This window comes from Biomphalaria glabrata, chromosome 7 (genome assembly GCF_947242115.1).
Source record: "Biomphalaria glabrata chromosome 7, xgBioGlab47.1, whole genome shotgun sequence".
Classification (NCBI taxonomy): domain Eukaryota; kingdom Metazoa; phylum Mollusca; class Gastropoda; family Planorbidae; genus Biomphalaria; species Biomphalaria glabrata.
Window position 1 is genome coordinate 40,691,126 of NC_074717.1, and position 19,811 is coordinate 40,710,936.

The 19,811-nt window shown below is 40.3% G+C and overlaps 1 protein-coding gene across 1 annotated transcript in view; it reads right to left on the reverse strand.

Annotated features, from left to right (window-relative positions):
- Positions 1-19,811, reverse strand: part of LOC106069777 (sal-like protein 3) — a 96,264-nt gene that overhangs the window by 38,612 nt on the left and 37,841 nt on the right. The window contains exons 3-4 of the mRNA XM_056035683.1: positions 4,006-4,817; positions 2,074-2,791 (exon numbers count right to left, since the gene is read on the reverse strand). Of these exons, the coding sequence (XP_055891658.1) occupies positions 2,074-2,791; positions 4,006-4,817 (1,530 nt within the window). The remainder of the gene's footprint in view (positions 1-2,073; positions 2,792-4,005; positions 4,818-19,811) is intronic.

Sequence of the window (19,811 nt, forward strand, 5' to 3'; positions counted from 1 at the left end):
TAATTGCATTAAAAAGTTATTTTGTTACAGATAGATTTCTATTTCTTTTTTCTTCTTTACTATTTTTCTATTTTGTTGAGCCAACCTTTAAATATTATTGCCACAATGAATGTAGTTTGATAAAAGTTACTTTTATTTGTTATCATATAATTAGAATATACATGTTCTTCAAATTACACACAGGTATAATGTCCACACTTTAGCTTAAAAAATAAGTATGTGACATTTTGTGACAATTTCTAAAAACTAGTTTTATTGGAAACATCATAAATTGTAGCATGTGTGGGCGGTCGTCTGCCAAGAATGTATTGTTGCATCTTTCATAAATCTTGGACTTTCAAGTTTAAGATTAGGTTTTTGTAAATTAGCAGCACAGAAACTCTCGCACGTGAAATCAATAAACAAGTTTTGTCTTTGAGGTTCATTCGGAACTGAAGATTATTTCATCCTAGCTCAAAACGATAGGGGAGGGCGGTATGCAGGGTTCAAACCCTGGACCACCGAGATGACAGTCCAGAGAGCATACCACGCGACCATGCAGTCATCTAAGTAAATCCTAAAAGCAGAGTTCGCATTACCTCATTCAGAGATGTCAATCTACGTTGGAATAGCACAGTTAGTTTCTATTACTTCGGGGACATCGGATTCGGGGGGGAGGGGTCGGGGGTCAGACAATGGCAAGTAAAACTATACAAATCAAAACCAAACAAAAACAACAAAAACAAAAACCCTGAAGTCTTAGAATGACTCCAGACAGTGGAACTGACAAACAAACTCCGCTCTAATCGACCTATCCAGAGAGGTGTGTATAGAATAAAGTCTCAACGTCAGTGTACTTGGCACTCTAGACGTCCTCTGCCCCCTTCCCCCCTACCTGTGACAATACACACCTCCCCAAGTGCTTGTAAGTGTATGTCAGGAATCAAGAAATTGACACCATACACATTTACACGCCAGCAATATACGTAACACCTTAATCACACATTTGCATTCATTCATACACACACACACATACACATTACCAGAAACACTGTCGCACAACTAAACACACACAGGCATAGGGAGGAAAAAAATTATGATTGAAAAGAGAAACTGAACACATACACGCACACACATGTCCATCTGGACAATCAATATAACACGCTCGCACAATTAGTTTCCAGGGAAGGGTATGTGCTGGTCAGAACCTGAAATAGAATCCAAGACAGACCTAGTACGAGAAGACGTCTATTTATCCCCCCCCCCCCCCCCCCCCAACATTTTAACCCACTCCCTCCCCATGCTCTTGCGATACCAACTTTATTCCAATCCCTTGACGTACTCCACTTCCCCTGTAGTCTAATGTTCTAGGTAACATAGAGTTAAAGTAGTTTCACAGATTGTCCTGCTGTACCTCCTAGAGACACAGCGAGATCAAGACAGGGAGGGTGCTCAAAGAGGTAATACTAAGCCGGAGAGTGGTAGTTTGGAGGGAGAGTGCTCAAAGAGGTAATACTGAAGTCGGAGAAGATAGATGAAGAAAGGCGACGGAATACATTTTCTCTGGGGAGCTTTTGCATTTGAAATTGTATTTGATTGTTGATTTTATTTCTTTATATCTACACATAAGAAAAAAATGTGAGGTGTAAAAATGTTTTGGTACACCGCCAAAAGAGAATGTAAGTCTAAATTTGTTGAGTCACCGTCTAAGGGGCAGAACTTAGTAAAAAAAAATAATTATGAAAATAAATAATGTAATTGAAGCAGAGAGATTGCTTAGAGGGGGGTAATGTCAAGTCTGCTTTAGTTATGGCGACACAGAGGTCTACAATTAACAAAATTAAGTCTGTTTGTCCTTTGAAAAAAAAATCTTATAGCATTCGAAGAAAGAAAAAAGATTATTGGAGGAGGGGGTGACATTTTTAAAAATTATTTTAAAATTTTATTCTGATTCTATGAAGACTCCACACTAGGATCAATACAGAGGGGTGTAACATTAAATTGTTTAGTTACCAGGATACTGACGTCATCATCATACACAGAAAGACAAACATACACATACAGACACACACTTATACAGATACAAACACTTACTTGTGCCTCTCTGGATGTAGCCTTTGTAGTCTTCGGCTGTCATTGGAATGGATAGTGGGGGCAGTATGGGTGAAGGCTTCAGGGCGTCAGTCTCCTTCTGCAGGGCGCTCAGCGACGGGGAGCTGGCGAAGAGTGCGCTGGAGTTGAGAAGACTTGAGCTGGAGGACTTGCCGCCCTCGGCACCCCGCACCCCAAGAGACATGGGCAGGGAAGAAAGGGAAGCTGCAGTTTTCTCCTGAAGAATCTCCAGTGGATTCCTGGATATTGGCGAGGAAGATCCAGGCTGTTTAGGGTAAGGTGAGTCCAAGAATGGGGCATTCGGGGAAAGGTACTTTCCGGACATGTCATAGCCATTATGCCTTTCTTCCGTAGGCTTCGCCATTTCCCGCTGCCGCTCGGAGTCTCTCTCCGAAGTTTTCCCTGAGTTTGGCGAAGACGGAAGCTCGCCGGTTCTGTGAGAGTTTTCCGAGAGGGACGGCGAAGATTCCCGTGAGTGTGATGGGGAACGTGAGCCGCCCCTGAACCTGGACGAAGAAGTGGTCATAGTGTCTCTGGCCACGGCGGCAGCGACGGTGGCGTTTTGTAACCCGGTCATGGCGGCCCCCACGGACGCCAGCCCCTCCGTGGACATCATGCTGAGGTCAATGTCCGCTGGAAGAACGCTGGGGTTGACGCCACTGGCGATCAGCTGGCGCCTCATCTGTTGAATCACTTGTATCTGTAAATAGCAGAGATTCGGAAAGAGTCATTTAACAACACAAAACAATCATATCAACATTTGAAACTAAAATTATCAATTAAACAAAGAGACAAACAGAAAATCTGACGATATAGCAGCCTTATCTTATACATTAAAGACGTTCTTTCATAACAGAACATAATTACGTCCTACTCGTATCCATGTCTCAATCTAGTCATGCATGTTAACTAGTCATGAATGTTAACTGCTAAGTCATTGGTTTTCCTGGCTGATTCAGGCAACCCGTTCCATTCAGTAATAGCACTAGGGAAGAAGGAGCACTTGTAACCTTCACTTAGAGCCTTCCATTCGTTATACATTTATAAGACATTGTCCCCCCCCCCCCTTTCAATAACAAAGAAACATTTTCATCTATTGACCTTCTTATTTTAATTAGAGCAACGATTTAAAAAAAAACCGTTAAAACAATCAGCTGATTTAAGGTAGAGAATCAAGAAATAAGGGCTGTATCACATCACGATATTGTCGAGCTAAGAATTCTGTTAGGGTCAGTGAGTTGAACGAGTTCAACTTCCTCAATCTATTTGCGCTAACTTTTGTGAAACAATCTATGTACTTTTAGAGAAAATGAGATTAAAGCAAATCACATTTTAACTTTGAATTATGGCTTTAGAGATTCCCTGTTCAAAGGCCATGGATAAAACAAAAAGCACATGATATGCATGGAGATATTAAATACAGTATGATACGATAGGTCAATTTAGAAAAAAAAAATGTTAAGTTCCCGTTTACATTATGCAGGTCTTCTGTAGAGCAGATGATGTAAAAGCCATCTGTTTCCGTGGTACATGAGGCCAGAACAACGACCAACCGCCCAAAGTATGTCAGGTACCCATTAAAGCTGGGTGGACCCATAGGCGCCCCTAGAAATCCCAAAATGAAAAAGTCCCAGTCTTCACCAGGATTCAAACCCGGGATCCTCCGGTTCGGAGGAGCACTTTACCGCTCGGTCAACGCGCCTCCAGGTTAATATATAAATGAATTTTTAATAGTTGATACAGCCTTGGGTACAACCAGGCTCTTCATACACCTGCTGGTCTCTTCAATTGAACTTCTCTCTTACCCTCATGGGCGCTACCTAAGGACCAATCTCTTAACCCACTCAGAACCTCTCCCGGCCCCCCAACTTTTCCCTGTTTGCTCCGCCCTAACCCTCTCCCCATTGCACTAACCTGCATTATTTGCTGTTGCTGGAGTTGGAACAGCATATTGCGAAACAAGTTCACCTCATCGTCCCTGTCCCCGCACTGGGCAACGGCGGCGCTGGTGGCAGGCATGGGCTCAAGGGTGACATTGCTGTTGCCCCCGAACATGCCCCTCTCTGCAGCCTTCAGAGCCCAGGCGACTGCAGGATCCTCTTTTGCGGAACCGCCCGGCGCTGTTCTCTCGGAGCTCGCTTCGCTGTCCTTCCGCGCTTTTCTGAACTCGTTTCCTCGGGAGTCTTCCCCGTCTGAGGTCTTTGGCTTATTTCCGGGACGTTCATTCTCATCTACTGACTTGTCCCGGAAACTATGGAAAGTGTTCATCATTTTGTTTCTAAGTCCCAATATAAAATTTTCCTCCGACCGAATCTGAGAACGATATCGGCTGTCTTCGTTGTTTTTATAATCGTCCTCCTCCCTCGACCTTTTCCTTCCTCGGGAAAGTCCGGCGCTTTCCGTCTGACGATCGAAGCCGCCGGCGTCATGGGGCGGCCTCTCGTCTTCGTCAGCGCTGTCGTAATCGTCCTTATCATCACGGTCCTCGCCGTCGCTGTAGTCTTTCCTCCGGCAGTCATCGGTGCCGCCTCTGTCATAACCATTCTGCTGGATGTAGCCGTTCACAGGCGGGTCGTAGGGCATGAGGATACGACTGCGGGTGGCGCAGAGCTTTTTGTGGGTCAGGTACTGGGTAATGTCTGTGAAGCACACGCCACATTTGTCGCAGGAGCTGATGTTGTCACAGCCGTCAGGGGAGGGAACATCCCCAGAGGGACAAAACTCTTCTGAAAATAAAAATAAAAATATTGAAAAAAAAATTATCAATTGTAAAGTAAATACAATAGCAAAATTTTAGTTGTCTTTACTGTGTAGGTCTTTACTGTGTAGGAAACAAAAATTGTATGTATATATTTACTGTGTATATAAACACAAGATGAGCAGGGTGTCATGTCGACAGAGCAATGAAAAAACGCCTTTATATACATATATACATATATAAAGCAGGTTTATTGTAAGTGTTAAGCCTAGTGAGTTTCATATATCAGGCAATCAAATCATTAAATAGAAACAATCTGATATAAATTTCTCAAATTATGAGCGAGTCTGGTGTGAATGTACATTTTGTTTTTTTCTAGTTACAATGTTTTGTTTGGTGTAGTGTACAAATTGCAAAACAAATTTTCTTACGGACAATAAAGATTATTATTATTACTATTCTTGATATTATTATATAAATACATTGAAAATGTATTGCGATAGATTCCACTTAAATCTAAATTGATAGCATTTTTCAAAATGTAGGTCATACGATTTACAATCCAAATATTTATATGTACATAATTTTTTTTTTCTGTTTTTTTTTTAATTGCACACAAAGTTTTTAATGTCCATTGCCAACTTTAAGCTCATTAATCGTCTCCCTCTTTTATATCTCCTTTTTTTCTGTCTGTCTGTCTCTCTTTTACCCACCTACCCACACACTTTCTTTAATGATTCAAAACGAATCTAATCGCGGGGGAAAAAATAAACAACTACATTTTCTATTAGTACTTTTCAAAGTTCCAATCAAAGTTGCCTTTAACCCTCTTATCAACGCGATCGGGAATGAGCCGCACTAAATGGCGATCAATTTTCATATGTTGTAACATCTCAGATGCAATTACAGATACTGCGATCAAAAGGGAGATTCCATCTGCCAATAGCAGATAATTTATTACAATCAACACACACACGGGTGGGAAGAGGGGAAGGGGAGGTAAAGCACGTTTTCCCGAAGTGCACTATGCACACGAAGTAATCTATGGCAGCCCGCGGTTATCATAATTCTGATTTCGTGCCCGAGTTTGCTGATAGCTTTAATCACTATTGAGTTTAGTTTCGTCTTTATGTTTTTTTAAAACAATATCATATTCCATATATCAAAACTAATTTGACAGCGGTTGAGTAGCGCTGCGGGCCGCTGGACGGCGACTGGGAAGCAGAGGGCCGCCGAGAAGCTTTTCTCTCTCCTGACAGGCCCTCATGCATGTTTGATGGGCGCTAGACACAACAGGGGCGCCTTAATCAATGACTACACGCACACACACACACAGCCATACGAGTACACACACACACACGGCCATACGAGTACACACACACACACCTTCAAACAAAGGGCATCTGAAGATGAAATAATTTGAACATTGCTCTCTATGTTGGGCTTTCATTTATTAGTCCGCCCCCCCCCAACCTCCCCAATCGCATTCACGATGTCACTCCCGCCTCTGCGTACTTTTAATTAATCTGTGAGTTTTTTTTTGTCTGTGTTGTTCTCTGGCGAGCTCTGTTTGGGGAATTCCCATTGCAATATTTTCTTACGACCTATTTCATTTCACAATTTTTCTCTGACCAATCAAAATGGTTTCTGTCATTTTCCAAAACAGGATAAAAAAAAGCTACAACTTATTTTGACCATTTATGAAAACTTATTTTGACCATTTATGAAAACTTATTTTGACCATTTATGAAAACTTATTTTGACCATTTATGAAAACTTATTTTGACCATTTATGACCACTTCAGCCCTTTTGACAAAGCTGCTTCGTATCTTTCTTTATTCAGGGCATGGTGGCATATGAATAAAGCGCTAGGCTTCCGAACCGAGGGGTCTAACGTTCAAATCTTATGATGACCAGGATTTAAAACTTCGGAACGTTTTGAATCCACACAGCCTGACATTCATTTGGGGAAAGTAAATGTTGTTGCCATTGTGCTGGTCTCGCCACGCCCTCGTTAACCAGTGGCTATACTAAAACAAACTTCACATGATCTGCCCTTTAAGATAACAAGGTCTGAAAGGGGTACTTTCTATCTACCGACTAATTTTAAAATACAGTAGGCCTAGGTTTTAAATCAAGCTTGTGGCTGTCATGTGTGTGTATATGTATGTGGAAGTATATGTATGTGGGAGTATGTGAAGTGCGGGCCATAAGCAAACTTTGCTGCCGCTTAGGGCCTCCAATTGGTGGGGGTTTCGTATAGGACTAAAATTGCGAAACTTGGATCAGATCTCAAACATTGTAAATCACCATGACAACGTTTGCTAGTCAAACTATGCGATACATGATACATGTAACTGATGCAATACATGTAACTGATGCAATATATGTAACTAAAAAAGCTATTTTTAGAAGGATTGATTGCGAAGTATAACGGCCAATGAAGGGGGAGAGCAGGGAGACTGTTGTAACTCTAGAATGGCGGGAACAATTAAATTTGAATGAGCAGTGAGATAATTGAATCTTGAGATTTACTTCGCATTTTGTATATCACTACACGGATATTGAAAGCCTGGATATTTCTGATTAACTTTGGGTTTATTTTGGTCCATAAAAGAGACCTCAAGCTTCTATTCAAACTCGGCGTGTTAATACATCTTACAAAGCTCGGGTGGGATTAGCTGTCTGGAGACCACATCTCAACATCATACCTTCAACAATGGTCAATATTACTTAAGGTGTAGATCTTAGTGTATAAAGTAAATGGATTCGTCTGGTTCTATGCAATATTACTTCATAACAAACGTGTCAATTAGTGAAGTCGTCGAAGCTCACGCGCTAACTCTTCCAAACACGGCAGGACAATTAAAAGAGTATTACAGTAATTTGAGCCGCTTGGTTTCGTGTGTCTTAAGACACTTTGAGACTCAGCATTAACAACAGACGATTGTAGTATTTTGACTGCCTGAAAATTATATTCGCGCCAATGTAAAGTAAGATAGATGTATGTAACAAAGAAACATTTTATGTAATGCGTCCATACGTGTTGTGTTTGTGTGTGTATGTGTGTGTGAGAGAGAGAGAGAGAGAGGTCTTGTCTCTTAATACACAATGCTAAAACCCTTGTCTTGTTTTCGTTTGGGCACTTCAATTTTCGAGATTTCCATTAGTTTTAGCAGAACTACGCACAATAACGTACATCTCAAACAAATTGCATATATTCAGTTGCATTTATTCAGAAACATGGACACCAGTTTAAAACAGAGTGGCATTTTTATTTTTAGTAACATAAAAGTCTTATATCGTAGCATTTGCGTTGCATTCCCTTGATTCAAAGGCATTATGATAATTTATATTAATGAAACATTTATTTAACGTGGACTTGTTATAACAAAGAATTTATTTAACGTGGACTTGTTATAACAAAGAATTATAATATGCTAAATATGCTGGTAATTTTAAGTTGTTAATAGCGAAATATTGTTATTAGTTCGTATATGATAGAAAGGGAATTAATCTGTTCACTAACGAGTTATGGTCCCTATAATATTTTTTCATGTCATGGTCATTGTAGAGAAAAGAAAATAGTCGGGTTGTATGACAGATACTGACTCGTATTGCCATTTTTTCTCTGTTATCTGAGTAAACATTAAAGAAAAAGTGTTATTGGGTTTAAAAGAAATAAAAAAAAAAGAGGGACGGGAAGAAGGAAAGAATTCCATCCCATAATTTTAAACTGAACCTAAACTCTGGTACTGGTACTAGTGACCACGACTTCATGATTGATTGCTTAAAAAAAAAAAAACCAGAAAAAAATCGATCCAGCGCTGAACTGGTACAGAGAATTCGAGTCTAGTGAGGAATCAGGGCGGGGAGAGTAGAGCCGAGTGGTGGTGGGGAGCAGAAAATAAAAATAAAAGAATTTGAAAAAAGCAAAAGAGGAGGAACAACAAGTGTCTGTCCAAATAGTTATGATTTGATAGGAACCTCGTGCTCATCTTCTGATTGGTCAGATCCAGCCCGAGGAGAAAGAGAGCCCTCTGGCGGCAGTGTCATATGATGGGCGAAGGAAGCGCTGTTGTTATGAAATATTGATAAGGGATTATGACGAGGAGACGTCCAATCAGAAACCATCTCCTAAGTCCAGTCTAGATATAGGCGGTTTACTTCCGTATGCTAGTTCGCTGGCCCGTGGTTCTCATTTCACAACTTCCGTTTTTTTTTTTTTAATTTTGAAGCATTCATATTTTTGAAACCATATTTATTTCACTTTTAAAACACTATTTTATTAATAGATAATAACCACTAGCACATGTAGCACACCGTACACAGAAGAAACCATAACCAAATTAGAAATTTTAGAATTATACTTTAGCTGTTTTTTTTTTTTTTTCGAATTCTTCTACTCTTGTCTCATTAACATATTGGATGGTTCAGATAACTAGTCCCATAAGTGAGATGAACTAAGCAGTGGTTTCTACATCAGGCAGCATACAATACAATTTCTACTATTCGGGTGTTTTCGGGCCAGTTTCTTCATTATTCGTGTGTTTTGGGGCCAGTTTCTTCATTATTCGTGTGTTTTGGGGCCAGTTTCTTCTTTATCCGGGTGTTTTGGGGCCAGTTTCTTCTTTATTCTGGTGTTTTTGGGCCAGCTTCTCCTTTATTCTGGTGTTCTGGGGCCAGCTTCTTCTTTATTCTGGTGTTTTGGGGCCAGTTTCTTCTTTATTCGGGTGTTTTGGGGCCAGTTTCTTGTTCGAGCCTTTCGACAAAGTAGACAGCTTTGGTTGGACATTAACTAGCATTGTTAAGAGTAATTTTGAAACTCAAAACGTGACTAACAATACTTCATTAGCAAACTCACGAACACACAACCACACACAAACGCACAGAATTCTTGAGACAAAAACACAGGGACAGTTAGACACAGTGACATACTGTCATTTCACTCTCCTCGGTTGGGAAATAACATTTATTTCTCGCGGCATGTAAACAATTTTGTTTGGTTGCTTTGAGAGTAGTCCTATCCATGAATCAATATGACAACCGGAAAAAAGAAAGCAAAAAAAAAAAATGAATAGGTAACGAGAGTTTGCTGTTTACCTTCAAATTTGATGACGCAAAAGAAGACGCATTTGTGTATAATATCACCTATAAACTATAACTAAGAAGCAGTAGCGTGGCCAAGAGGGGACGAAGGTGTGCGAAGAAGGGCTAATCTCTTTTTTTTTTTTTTTTTTTGATAACATCATTTTCATTTGCTTTTACATAATGAAAATCTGCAACATAAATCTTGACACAATTATTTGTTCGAATTTGATTTAGAATATAACAATGATCTTTGAGTGTCTGAAGAGATTGCTTATGTAGGATTTAGTGTAAAGTCTGAAGTAGATAGTCTATCGGCTCTGTGTGATAGGAGCGTCTCGATAAATATATTTTTGTACACATGTGCTGCTACATGCTTGTGTGGCTACATGCTTGTGTGGCTACATGCTTGTGTGGCTACATGTTTGTGTGGCTACATGCTTGTGTGGCTACATGCTTGTGTGGCTACATGTTTGTGAGGCTACATGCTTGTGTGGCTACATATCTGGCAGTATGAACTATTTGTGGACATACTACTAGCTGAATGACATTTAACGCTAAATTTGTAGCAATTAATTAAAGTGTAGGCTGGAAAATTAATTGATGAATTGTTTCAACATCTTTCCCCCCCCCCTTTTACACTTTTTGTAGTAAACTCCTTTTGACCCCCCTCCTCACCCCACTTTTCGCTGCACACCTGTATAATAACATCCCTTTAATTATTTCTTTACATCTAACACCGCCCCCCCCCCTCTCCGAGTATGTACATGTTGCTTACCATCACTAAATGACTTGCTTTGAATACAGGGGAGGGAAGTTAGATGTCAACAAGTCGGATTCGTGCAAACTTTAGATATTAGAAACATTTTTTTTTAAAGTTTTGAATTAAAGGGAAATAATAAAAAATGTCAAAGAAGATAAGAAGATTAGCTCCCTGAATTTAAGGGACCAAAACTGCATTAGGCCTTTATAGAAGGAGAACTCTTTTAACACAATGGCGAGAAGCTACGACCAATCCTGTGTCATATTGTACGGTTTATGTTGCCTGTCTGTTCCACTGTTTGTTAATGTCCACTGAAAACTCGTAGTGTATATATTTTTTTGAGTATGTCTTTATATGTGTATGTCTTTTTGTGTGTGCATTTATCACACAGTAGTAATGTAGTATTTCTCTGTATGCTATTTAGTTTGCATATATATTCGCGATAGACGTTTTCTAATATGCAGAATGGAATGATTGGCCATAATATTGTGGGCATTAAATATTAAAATAAGCAAAATGTAAAATGGATACTTTTAATTCAATAATATATTAATATTTATTTTATATTTATATTATATATATATGTGTGTGTGTGTGTGTGAGAGAGAGAGAGAGAGAAAGCGTTTTCACTTAGCTATATTCCTTATTATAACAATAGAGAAAGAAAGAGGCTAAAAGACAGAGAAAGAGAGAGAGAGGGGGGGGGGACAGAGTTTGACCAGAACCCTTGCTCCCTTGAGACTAGGCTGGTCAAGTCGTTATTTAGACAGGTAGTTTATGCCGGCCAACAGGTGGACAGCAGCACCGGCTCAACCTGTAACTTGAGTCCGACTTCAGTTTATTTACCTAGCGTTGGTCATTTGTTGTGGCCGGGGTTCGCTGATGGGGAGGCCGGGTGGCGGACGAGGTTGGCGGGGGGAGGTCGGCATGTGGTTAAATATGTGCGCCACCTGGTGCCGGACATAACCCGTGGCAGAGTATTTATCATAACATACACTTGGAGACAAGGAGGCACAGAGTGGAAAAATGAATTGAGAATGAGGGAGAGATAGAGTGAAAAATAATAAAAAGAGAAAGAGAGAAAAAAAAAGACTGAGACAGAGAGAAAGAGAAAGAGAGAGAGAGAGGAAATGTCTATAAAATGAACAACAAGCAAGAGCGCTCCAGCCACTCCACATTTTAGCCCATTTCACGCCATCTAGTAGCAGCGCCCATGTAACAGTCTGCCAGCCATTCATAGCATAGCAGAGACACCTATAAACTATTTTCACATTGTCCCCTACCATTCCACAACGTTCCAGCACCCCATCTCCGCCCTCCCAATCGACCCCCACAGGTGACATATTTATTTTTGTATACCCTCCACAACATGCCCTAGGGTTGCATTTATTTTCCCAATATGCCCCTGCGACACACACAAAAACAATATAAGGAATTATTTCGGGTATACACCGTCTGAGCGTTGACTCCGAGGCGGCCGGTGTTAACCTTAGAAAAACGCCCGGCGCGCAATTCGCTTTTATTTTCCCAAAACCGCGCAAAAATTTGACAACTGCATTGCTGCAGAAGGCGAGTGGTCTCCCCCCGCTAGGTTATAACTAGAACCTATACCTTGTGTTACTGGCCCTGTTCAAATGTTGTCATGGACAGTTTGTTTGCATTGTCCTGTCATCACATTGAATACAGTTATTTATTTGCGGAAACGCTCAGAGAGGGTAGAGATCCAGGCTAAATTATTGAGGATACCTATGTGAAATTGCAGAAGAGTTGCCACAAATGGTTCATCTTTAGATTGTCTGTTTTATTGAATATACTTCGGAGAAGTAATTAATTTAAGTCTGTACTAATACGCTAGGTAAACGATAAGGTAAGAGAAAAAGAGAAAGAGAAAAAGAGAAAAGGAGAAAAGAGAAAGAGGAAAAAGAAAGAGAAAAGGAGAAAAAGAGAAAGAGAAAAAGAGACACACATAGAAAGAAAGAAGTAGACAACGAGACAGTCATAGAGAAAGAGAGGGAGAAAGAGAAAGATGATATATAATTATGTCATAAATATAAATTTTAAAAATATGCGTAAGGTCAAGTTGAGAGTCAAGTTGAGGTCAGTTTAAGTGTGCACCGAGATCTGTTTAAACGGACCTCCTCTCCTGTCCACTTGTTGACCCTGCAGATGATGTCCGACAACACTGACCACAGCCCAGTAAAGTAACATTTACCGGACAATTGTTTATTTGCGCGTCGTGTTGGTCCCATCTGTTTCAACTGGCCTGCCATGGGAGTGCAAGAGAGACCATCTGAAGGTGTTACCTATCACAGAAATACGAGAACCTTCCGGGAGGACTGGTTCTTAGCAACTTACAGGTGGCCCTGGCTCTGAATAACTTACAGGTGGCCCTGGCTCTGAAAAACTTACAGGGGCCCTGGCTCTGAACCACTTACAGGGGACCCTGGCTCTGAACAACTTACAGGGGGCCCTGGCTCTGAACAACTTACAGGGGACCCTGGCTCTGAAAAACTTACAGGGGCCCTGGCTCTGAACCACTTACAGGGGACCCTGGCTCTGAACAACTTTTAGGGGGCCCTGGCTCTAAACAAATTACAGGGGGCCCTGGCTCTGAACAACTTAAGGGTTCCCTGACTCTAAGCAATATACACGAATCCATGGCTCTGAAAGTCCTGAGTAATTTGCAGCCAGTCCTGGCTTTGAAAAATTAACGGGTAGGCCAATTTATTCAGAAAAATAACTTAAAAATAACGGCACATGATTATGTATGATTTGAAAATCTATACGAGTTCTCGGGAAAAAACAACAACAATTTAGCAACAAAATAGTACAGTGTTCAGTAGATATGCCTTATAAATGCTTCGCCCGACTGGATGCGCCTATGTTGTGTACAACATCAGACAATTTCTCCTTTGCTTTTCCTAAATCTGATTGAAAATATCACTGGAACCTTTTGCGGGGCTCCCCCCGAAAGTGGGGTCCTTAAGTTATTTTATATTGCCTATAATTAAATACAGCACTGAAAACGTCATTTAAAAAAAAACAACAACAGTATTTGAAACAGTGTTTCAAACTTAGGACATTCAGTTCGGCATCTCAGCGCCCTACTGCCCCCAAAAAAGCTGATGTGTACATTAGAACAAACATTTTGGATTAGAGAGTTCGTGTATTTCATTTACTTTTGTGACGTCAGGCATCAGGTTACTAGAACGTGCAACAAACACCGAGAAATTATACAAACATTCACTCCCTCTAACACATACACGGAATTACTCACGCTGAGCGGCCTCCACCGCACCCCCCCTCCCCCCCCTCCAACCACCCACAGCCATCTACATCGCCTGGCAGGTCAAGTGACCGGCCCAGAATCTCGAGAGAAGAGTTTAACGAGAGAATGCTGGGATAGGAGGAGTGACATTTAGATTTTTTTTTTCCGGAAACAAATAAACACACAAACTAATGCCAAAATAGTTCTAGAACTTACTTCATGTTCTGATACAGTTATCTTATCTTATATAATACAGACGTTACTTCAAAAAAGAAGATGATTACGTCCTACGCGTCATGCATTTAGTCATGCATATTAACCAATGACTTAAATTCTGCCAAGTCACTGGTTTTCCTGGCTAGCTCAGGCAACCCATTCCATGCTCTAATAGCACTAGGGAAGAAGGAGTATTTGTACAAATTTGTCCTAGCATATGGGACGAGGAATGTGCCTTTATCTTTGTGTCTTTCTGAGTATTTTATTATATTATTTTATTATTTTAATATCCCCCCGGTTTCGCCTTCTCTTATAAAAGTTGGGTTTTGCTAGGTTGGAAAAAAAAAACACAGCATCCCAGAGTTTAGTTTAATTCCATCTTTTAATCGTGTTTATTCAAAGTTGAATGTGGTGTTACATTCTGGTATCTTTTCTTTTGGCCAGATTTTTTTTTGTTGATGAGCCATTCGTTTCTTGCAGTCTGTGCCACGGACAAAAAAATAGCCTGCTCAAGTCGCTATCACACATGATGTTGTCCGCGCTTGGTTGGTCATGGATGGATGAACGCTCAAAAACGAATTGTTGTGAATGCTAATTAAAAATTTCTGTAAAAATTAAATTTTCTGTACATGTTACGGGGATTTCGTGAGACAATATGAAATTTAGATACTTCTGATTCTAAGCCGGAAGATTGTAAGTCAGGCACGTGGTTTCGGCAAACTGGAGATAAATACCAAGATGATACATTTATTCCTCAAGGGTCATTGAACTATATCACCAAATTGACGGTAGACAACTAAACCGCATTACTGAATAATTCTTTGTGAACCAAATGAAATATAACATTTATTACAAATGTCACTTGAAATAAAATAAACTGACATTTTAAACAAATTTAGCTCACCATAAAAACACGTCTTTACACTCAGGCATCCTGGAGTCGTCTGGCGTACTTAGCACAGCTGACGACAATCCCGCTTATCTTGCATCATTCGCAAGGCGTAGCAACCCAGCAATCGCTCCCATAGAAACACATGCGCACTCCGTAACAGTAAGCAAAGTAGATACTTAGACCTTGAATAAAGTACTATGGATCAAAAACCCACTGCATTTAAAACTCTCTTCTTGCATCGTCTAGGTTTAAGTTGTTTAGGAGGTTTAAGAGGTTTAGGAGGTTTGTAAAGTTTCTCATCACACTTTCATCACAACTTTTTTTGTTTAAATGTTAGAAAAATTTTGCCTTCAATTATTAAAACTTTTTTCTTCCGCTCCAACAAAGACGTAGCTTTAGGTGGTCTACATGACATACACATCTTTACATTCGTCACGTCCATTTGTCAACACATCACACTTTGACGTCACCACGTTCGCGATTTTATAAAAGGATTAAAAAAAAAAAAGAGCCACTGCCAGGATACGCCCTTGTGACGGAAACATTGCATTGAAAAGGGGAAAAAAAAAGAAAAATTTGAAGAACAATCCCTCTCTCTCCTTTCTAAACCCCCATTTTCTAATTCATCCAACATTTCTTGTTTTACCAGACCTTATAATTGTTTCGTGATTCATTTTCCTCTTCCAACTTTTTTTTCTTTTAAAGGGAACTGCCATTTCCAAAATGGCGCTCGAAATAATCACGTCACGTGCAATCGTTTTTTGTTTTTTTTACTTTTGTTTTTTAGAAGAGGTTTAAAAAAAAGGGGAGAGGAATTTTAGTTCAACTTTACGCACGTGTTAACTCCCTTGTTGTCCAAGTGGTAACAAAAAATCCCAACGACATGCTCGCAAAAAGAAAGTGTTTTTGTTTCTGCTATTCGATTCTATTATTGTTTTCATTGTTTCGTTTTTGTAATTCTCATTATGTTTGAGTACCGTTTTTTTTATCTAAAGAGGTGATTAATTCTAGCGCTAAATGTCACTGCAGTCAAAGTGGTCCCTCCCAGCCCTTTCGCTGCTCTCCCCCCTCTCCGGCCCCCATCCCTATGTACTCGTTTTATTTAAACCTTTTGCATGTAATTATCAGAATATCAATTAGCCGCAATAAGCAGAAGTAGACTTTGTAGTTTTTGTTCTCCGGAAGTGCACTATCGTTGACAGTTAGAGCAGACGACTTCTAGAACAGCGGTTCTCATTTCGTATGGAGGCGTGACAACAAGAATAACCTACTTATCCTAGTTGCGGGCTACCTTTTACAAACTTGCACATACACTAATTGAAATGAGTAAACTTTTTATTGTTTTCTTTCGTACAAGAATGAGCGCGATGCAGACGTCTGGTGTTGGCTTCCTCGGGCTATGCTAGCAAGCCGCAAAGTGGTGCCCGGGTCGTGGCGGTCGTTAGGGAGAGAAGATTGGGCCAGGGGGTAGCAAAGCGGGACTCCCGTTGAAGTACTTAAGAACTATGTTCAACGCACAAGTCCGGGAGTTCCAACAACCATGCCACCATCCATACGCCGTTCTTTAAGGGCTATTTCATAAATGGCGGACTCCGACACAATAATGAGAATGGAGAATCCGTTGTGCTTGGTTTTCGGCCTCGATTCTGGTCTCGATTTCGTGGATTTTCGAGCCACTGGTAATTTATAGAGATGTGGTCCTTAGACATCTGATAGGACCACTAACCATATTAATAATATATTCTCTTACGGGATTGCTTTTTGTGTGTGTGTGTGCGTATTTGGAGAGCGAATTAAATCGAGTAATGTAGAAAATTAATAAATACTTTTTTTTTATCTTATCTTGTAAACTATAAACTGCAGGCGTTGCCTCAAAAGAAAAGATATTACGCCCTACCCGTATCCACGTATCAATCTAGATATGCATGTTAATCAGAGACTTAAACTCTGTTAAGTCGTTGCTTTGCCTGACTGATTCCATGCTCTAATGGCACTGAGGAAGAAGGAGCACTTTTGCGAATTTATCTTAGCGGACCGATGGTAAGGAAAATATCTGCGGACCGATGGTAAGGAAAATATCTGCGGACCGATGGTAAGGAAAATATCTGCGGACCGATGGTAAGGAAAATATCTGCGGACCGATGGTAAGGAAAATATCTGCGGACCGATGGTAAGGAAAATATCTGCGGACCGATGGTAAGGAAAATATCTGCGGACCGATGGTAAGGAAAATATCTGCGGACCGATGGTAAGGAAAATATCTGCGGACCGATGGTAAGGAAAATATCTGCGGACCGATGGTAAGGAAAATATCTGCGGACCGATGGTAAGGAAAATATCTGCGGACCGATGGTAAGGAAAATATCTGCGGACCGATGGTAAGGAAAATATCTGCGGACCGATGGTAAGGAAAATATCTGCAGACCGATGGTAAGGAAAATATCTGCGGACCGATGGTAAGGAAACATAGTTATTTATGTCATAGTTAGAATAATTAAGGCAAGCACTCATCAAAATCATAAACCAGATATCACGCTTATTACGGGTACAAAAAAAAATTGGGTGTGGGCTATGGTGAGAGAGGGTGCGGGGCGCATCAACACGCCCCTATTTAACGTCAGAGACAGGGGAGTGCATCAGTGAGGAGGGCGCGAGCAGGCGGAGAATGAAAGAGCGAGCGGGAAGACGCAAACCGATGGTGATATTTATAATTTGTATATACAATTTATCAAATTTCTCGGCTGCTGTCCCAGTCATGAAAGTCCTGGCCAAAAATCTGGAATTCCAAAAGTTAAAATAAGAATATAACGAAAAGAGAGAGAGAGAGAGAAAAAGGCGGCAAAGAACTACAAATTCCGACCACACACGAGCTAAAGTTAGTGGCATGGTAAGGGAAATAATCCAGCCAAGATGAACTTTTTTTTGACATGAAATAAATACATAGCTTCATTTTGAGTCCACCTCACGTTCAGAGTCAAAAATAGGTGAAATAAGTAAGTGAAGTGAAAAATAAAAAGTGTGATGAGAAAATAGACGGAATTTTTTTTTAACAAACTTGACGTCCCTCTGTCTGTCTTTTGTCTGGTACAAATTTGGAACATGTTATTTCTCCCACTTCCCAATAATGCAATGCCACTTACAAAACATGAATGAATCGAACAATTAAAAAATAAATTAGTGGTAAATAATTAATTTTTCTATAGAAAAAGGGAAAAACATTCTACAGTAATAAATTAATTGTCTCTAAATGTGCAGTTCTTTCCCTTATATAATCTTTGTTTTTAGTTTTTAGTTGTTGTTTTTTTAGTTTGGTTTGTAGAGATGCTGTAAACAAATGGATACCCGTAATTGTAAATTTCTGGAGATATGTGTGATTTTGAGTGATCTGGTGTGGTGTTAAAGTGTATATAGTACACGCAGTCCAGTTATATCCACTGTCCAGTTATATCCACTGTCCAGTTATGATATCCGCTGTCCTGCTATATTCGATGAGCTTTGAAAATTTTTTCAATATGCTGTATGTCTATTTGTTTGCTCTCTCTCTCTCTCTCTCTCTGTGTGTGTGAAATAGTGTTATGTTACAATATCAAATTTTGGAAAGGGCGTGGTCTTGCAGAAATATAAACGATAAATGTGCCACGTGCGTTCTTTTTTTAAGATGGATCTTGAAATCCGTTGGTTATAAGAATGTCCTCTGAAATACTCTGAATATATATAGCCATATTATAGCTTACAATATGAGCTACAAATGTACCAATGCAACGAACAAGCTTTCGTTGTCTTTAGACCTGAGTCTGTCCTAACCTAACCCAGGCAGCCTAGAAGGACCTGAGTCTGTCCTAACCTAGCCCAGGCAGCCTAGAAGGACCTGAGTCTGTCCTAACCTAGCCCAGGCAGCCTAGAAGGACCTGAGTCTGTCCTAACCTAACCCAGGCAGCCTGGAGTGAACCAAATCTGTAACAACCATAACCGAAATCCAAGTCTCGGCCAATCATGTGTCCCATTTCCATGTATTTCATATATTAGCGCCCAAAAAGGCCCTGTCAAAACGAAGGCGCCTTAACGTCTTGATTAAACCTTTTCCACCACTAATATTAGCCATCTTTCCGTCGCCACTCGTATTAGGCGCCCAAAATGGAGTCGGCCTATTTTCACTTTAGGGTAGTAACCGCCTTGTTTGCACTCATCACCTTGCACATGCATGTATATATTTTCCCCCCTGCAACGTGATAACCCCCCCTCCCCTCCCCAATCCAAGAAATCTGTCGCATAGCGTATTTGTAGTACAACACATCTATACAAGAATAACAATAAGACTAAACCAAGGCTAGGTTTGGAAGAGGTGGGAGGTCTTCTGAATTGGAAATTGAAACTTTATTTCTGTTGGCCCATCATTTTCTGGTGGGAGAGAGAGAGAGAGAGAAACTCTATCGAGCAGTGTGCGACTCGTGCTGGGGGTGATGGAGAAAACAGATGGAAGATTAACGAGGAGGAGGAAGAGGGTGAGAACAGAGGGAGGGGGGGGAGGTGAGACGAGAGAGTACGAACCAGAATATGAACGTGAAAGTAAAAAATGAAAAAAGATGAAGTATGTGTGAGGTGAGCAAAAATAAAAAAAAAATAATCATAACCAAGAGGAAGGAATGCCAAGAAAAGATTCCTATTCTCTTTTAAAAAAAAAATGTCTAGAAGACAAAGTGGGTGGTGGGTTAGAGAGTATCTATGATAAATATCATGTCATTACGTCATCGGGTTGAAGAAAAAGATTACATCTGCAAGGGGATGCTACTCTGG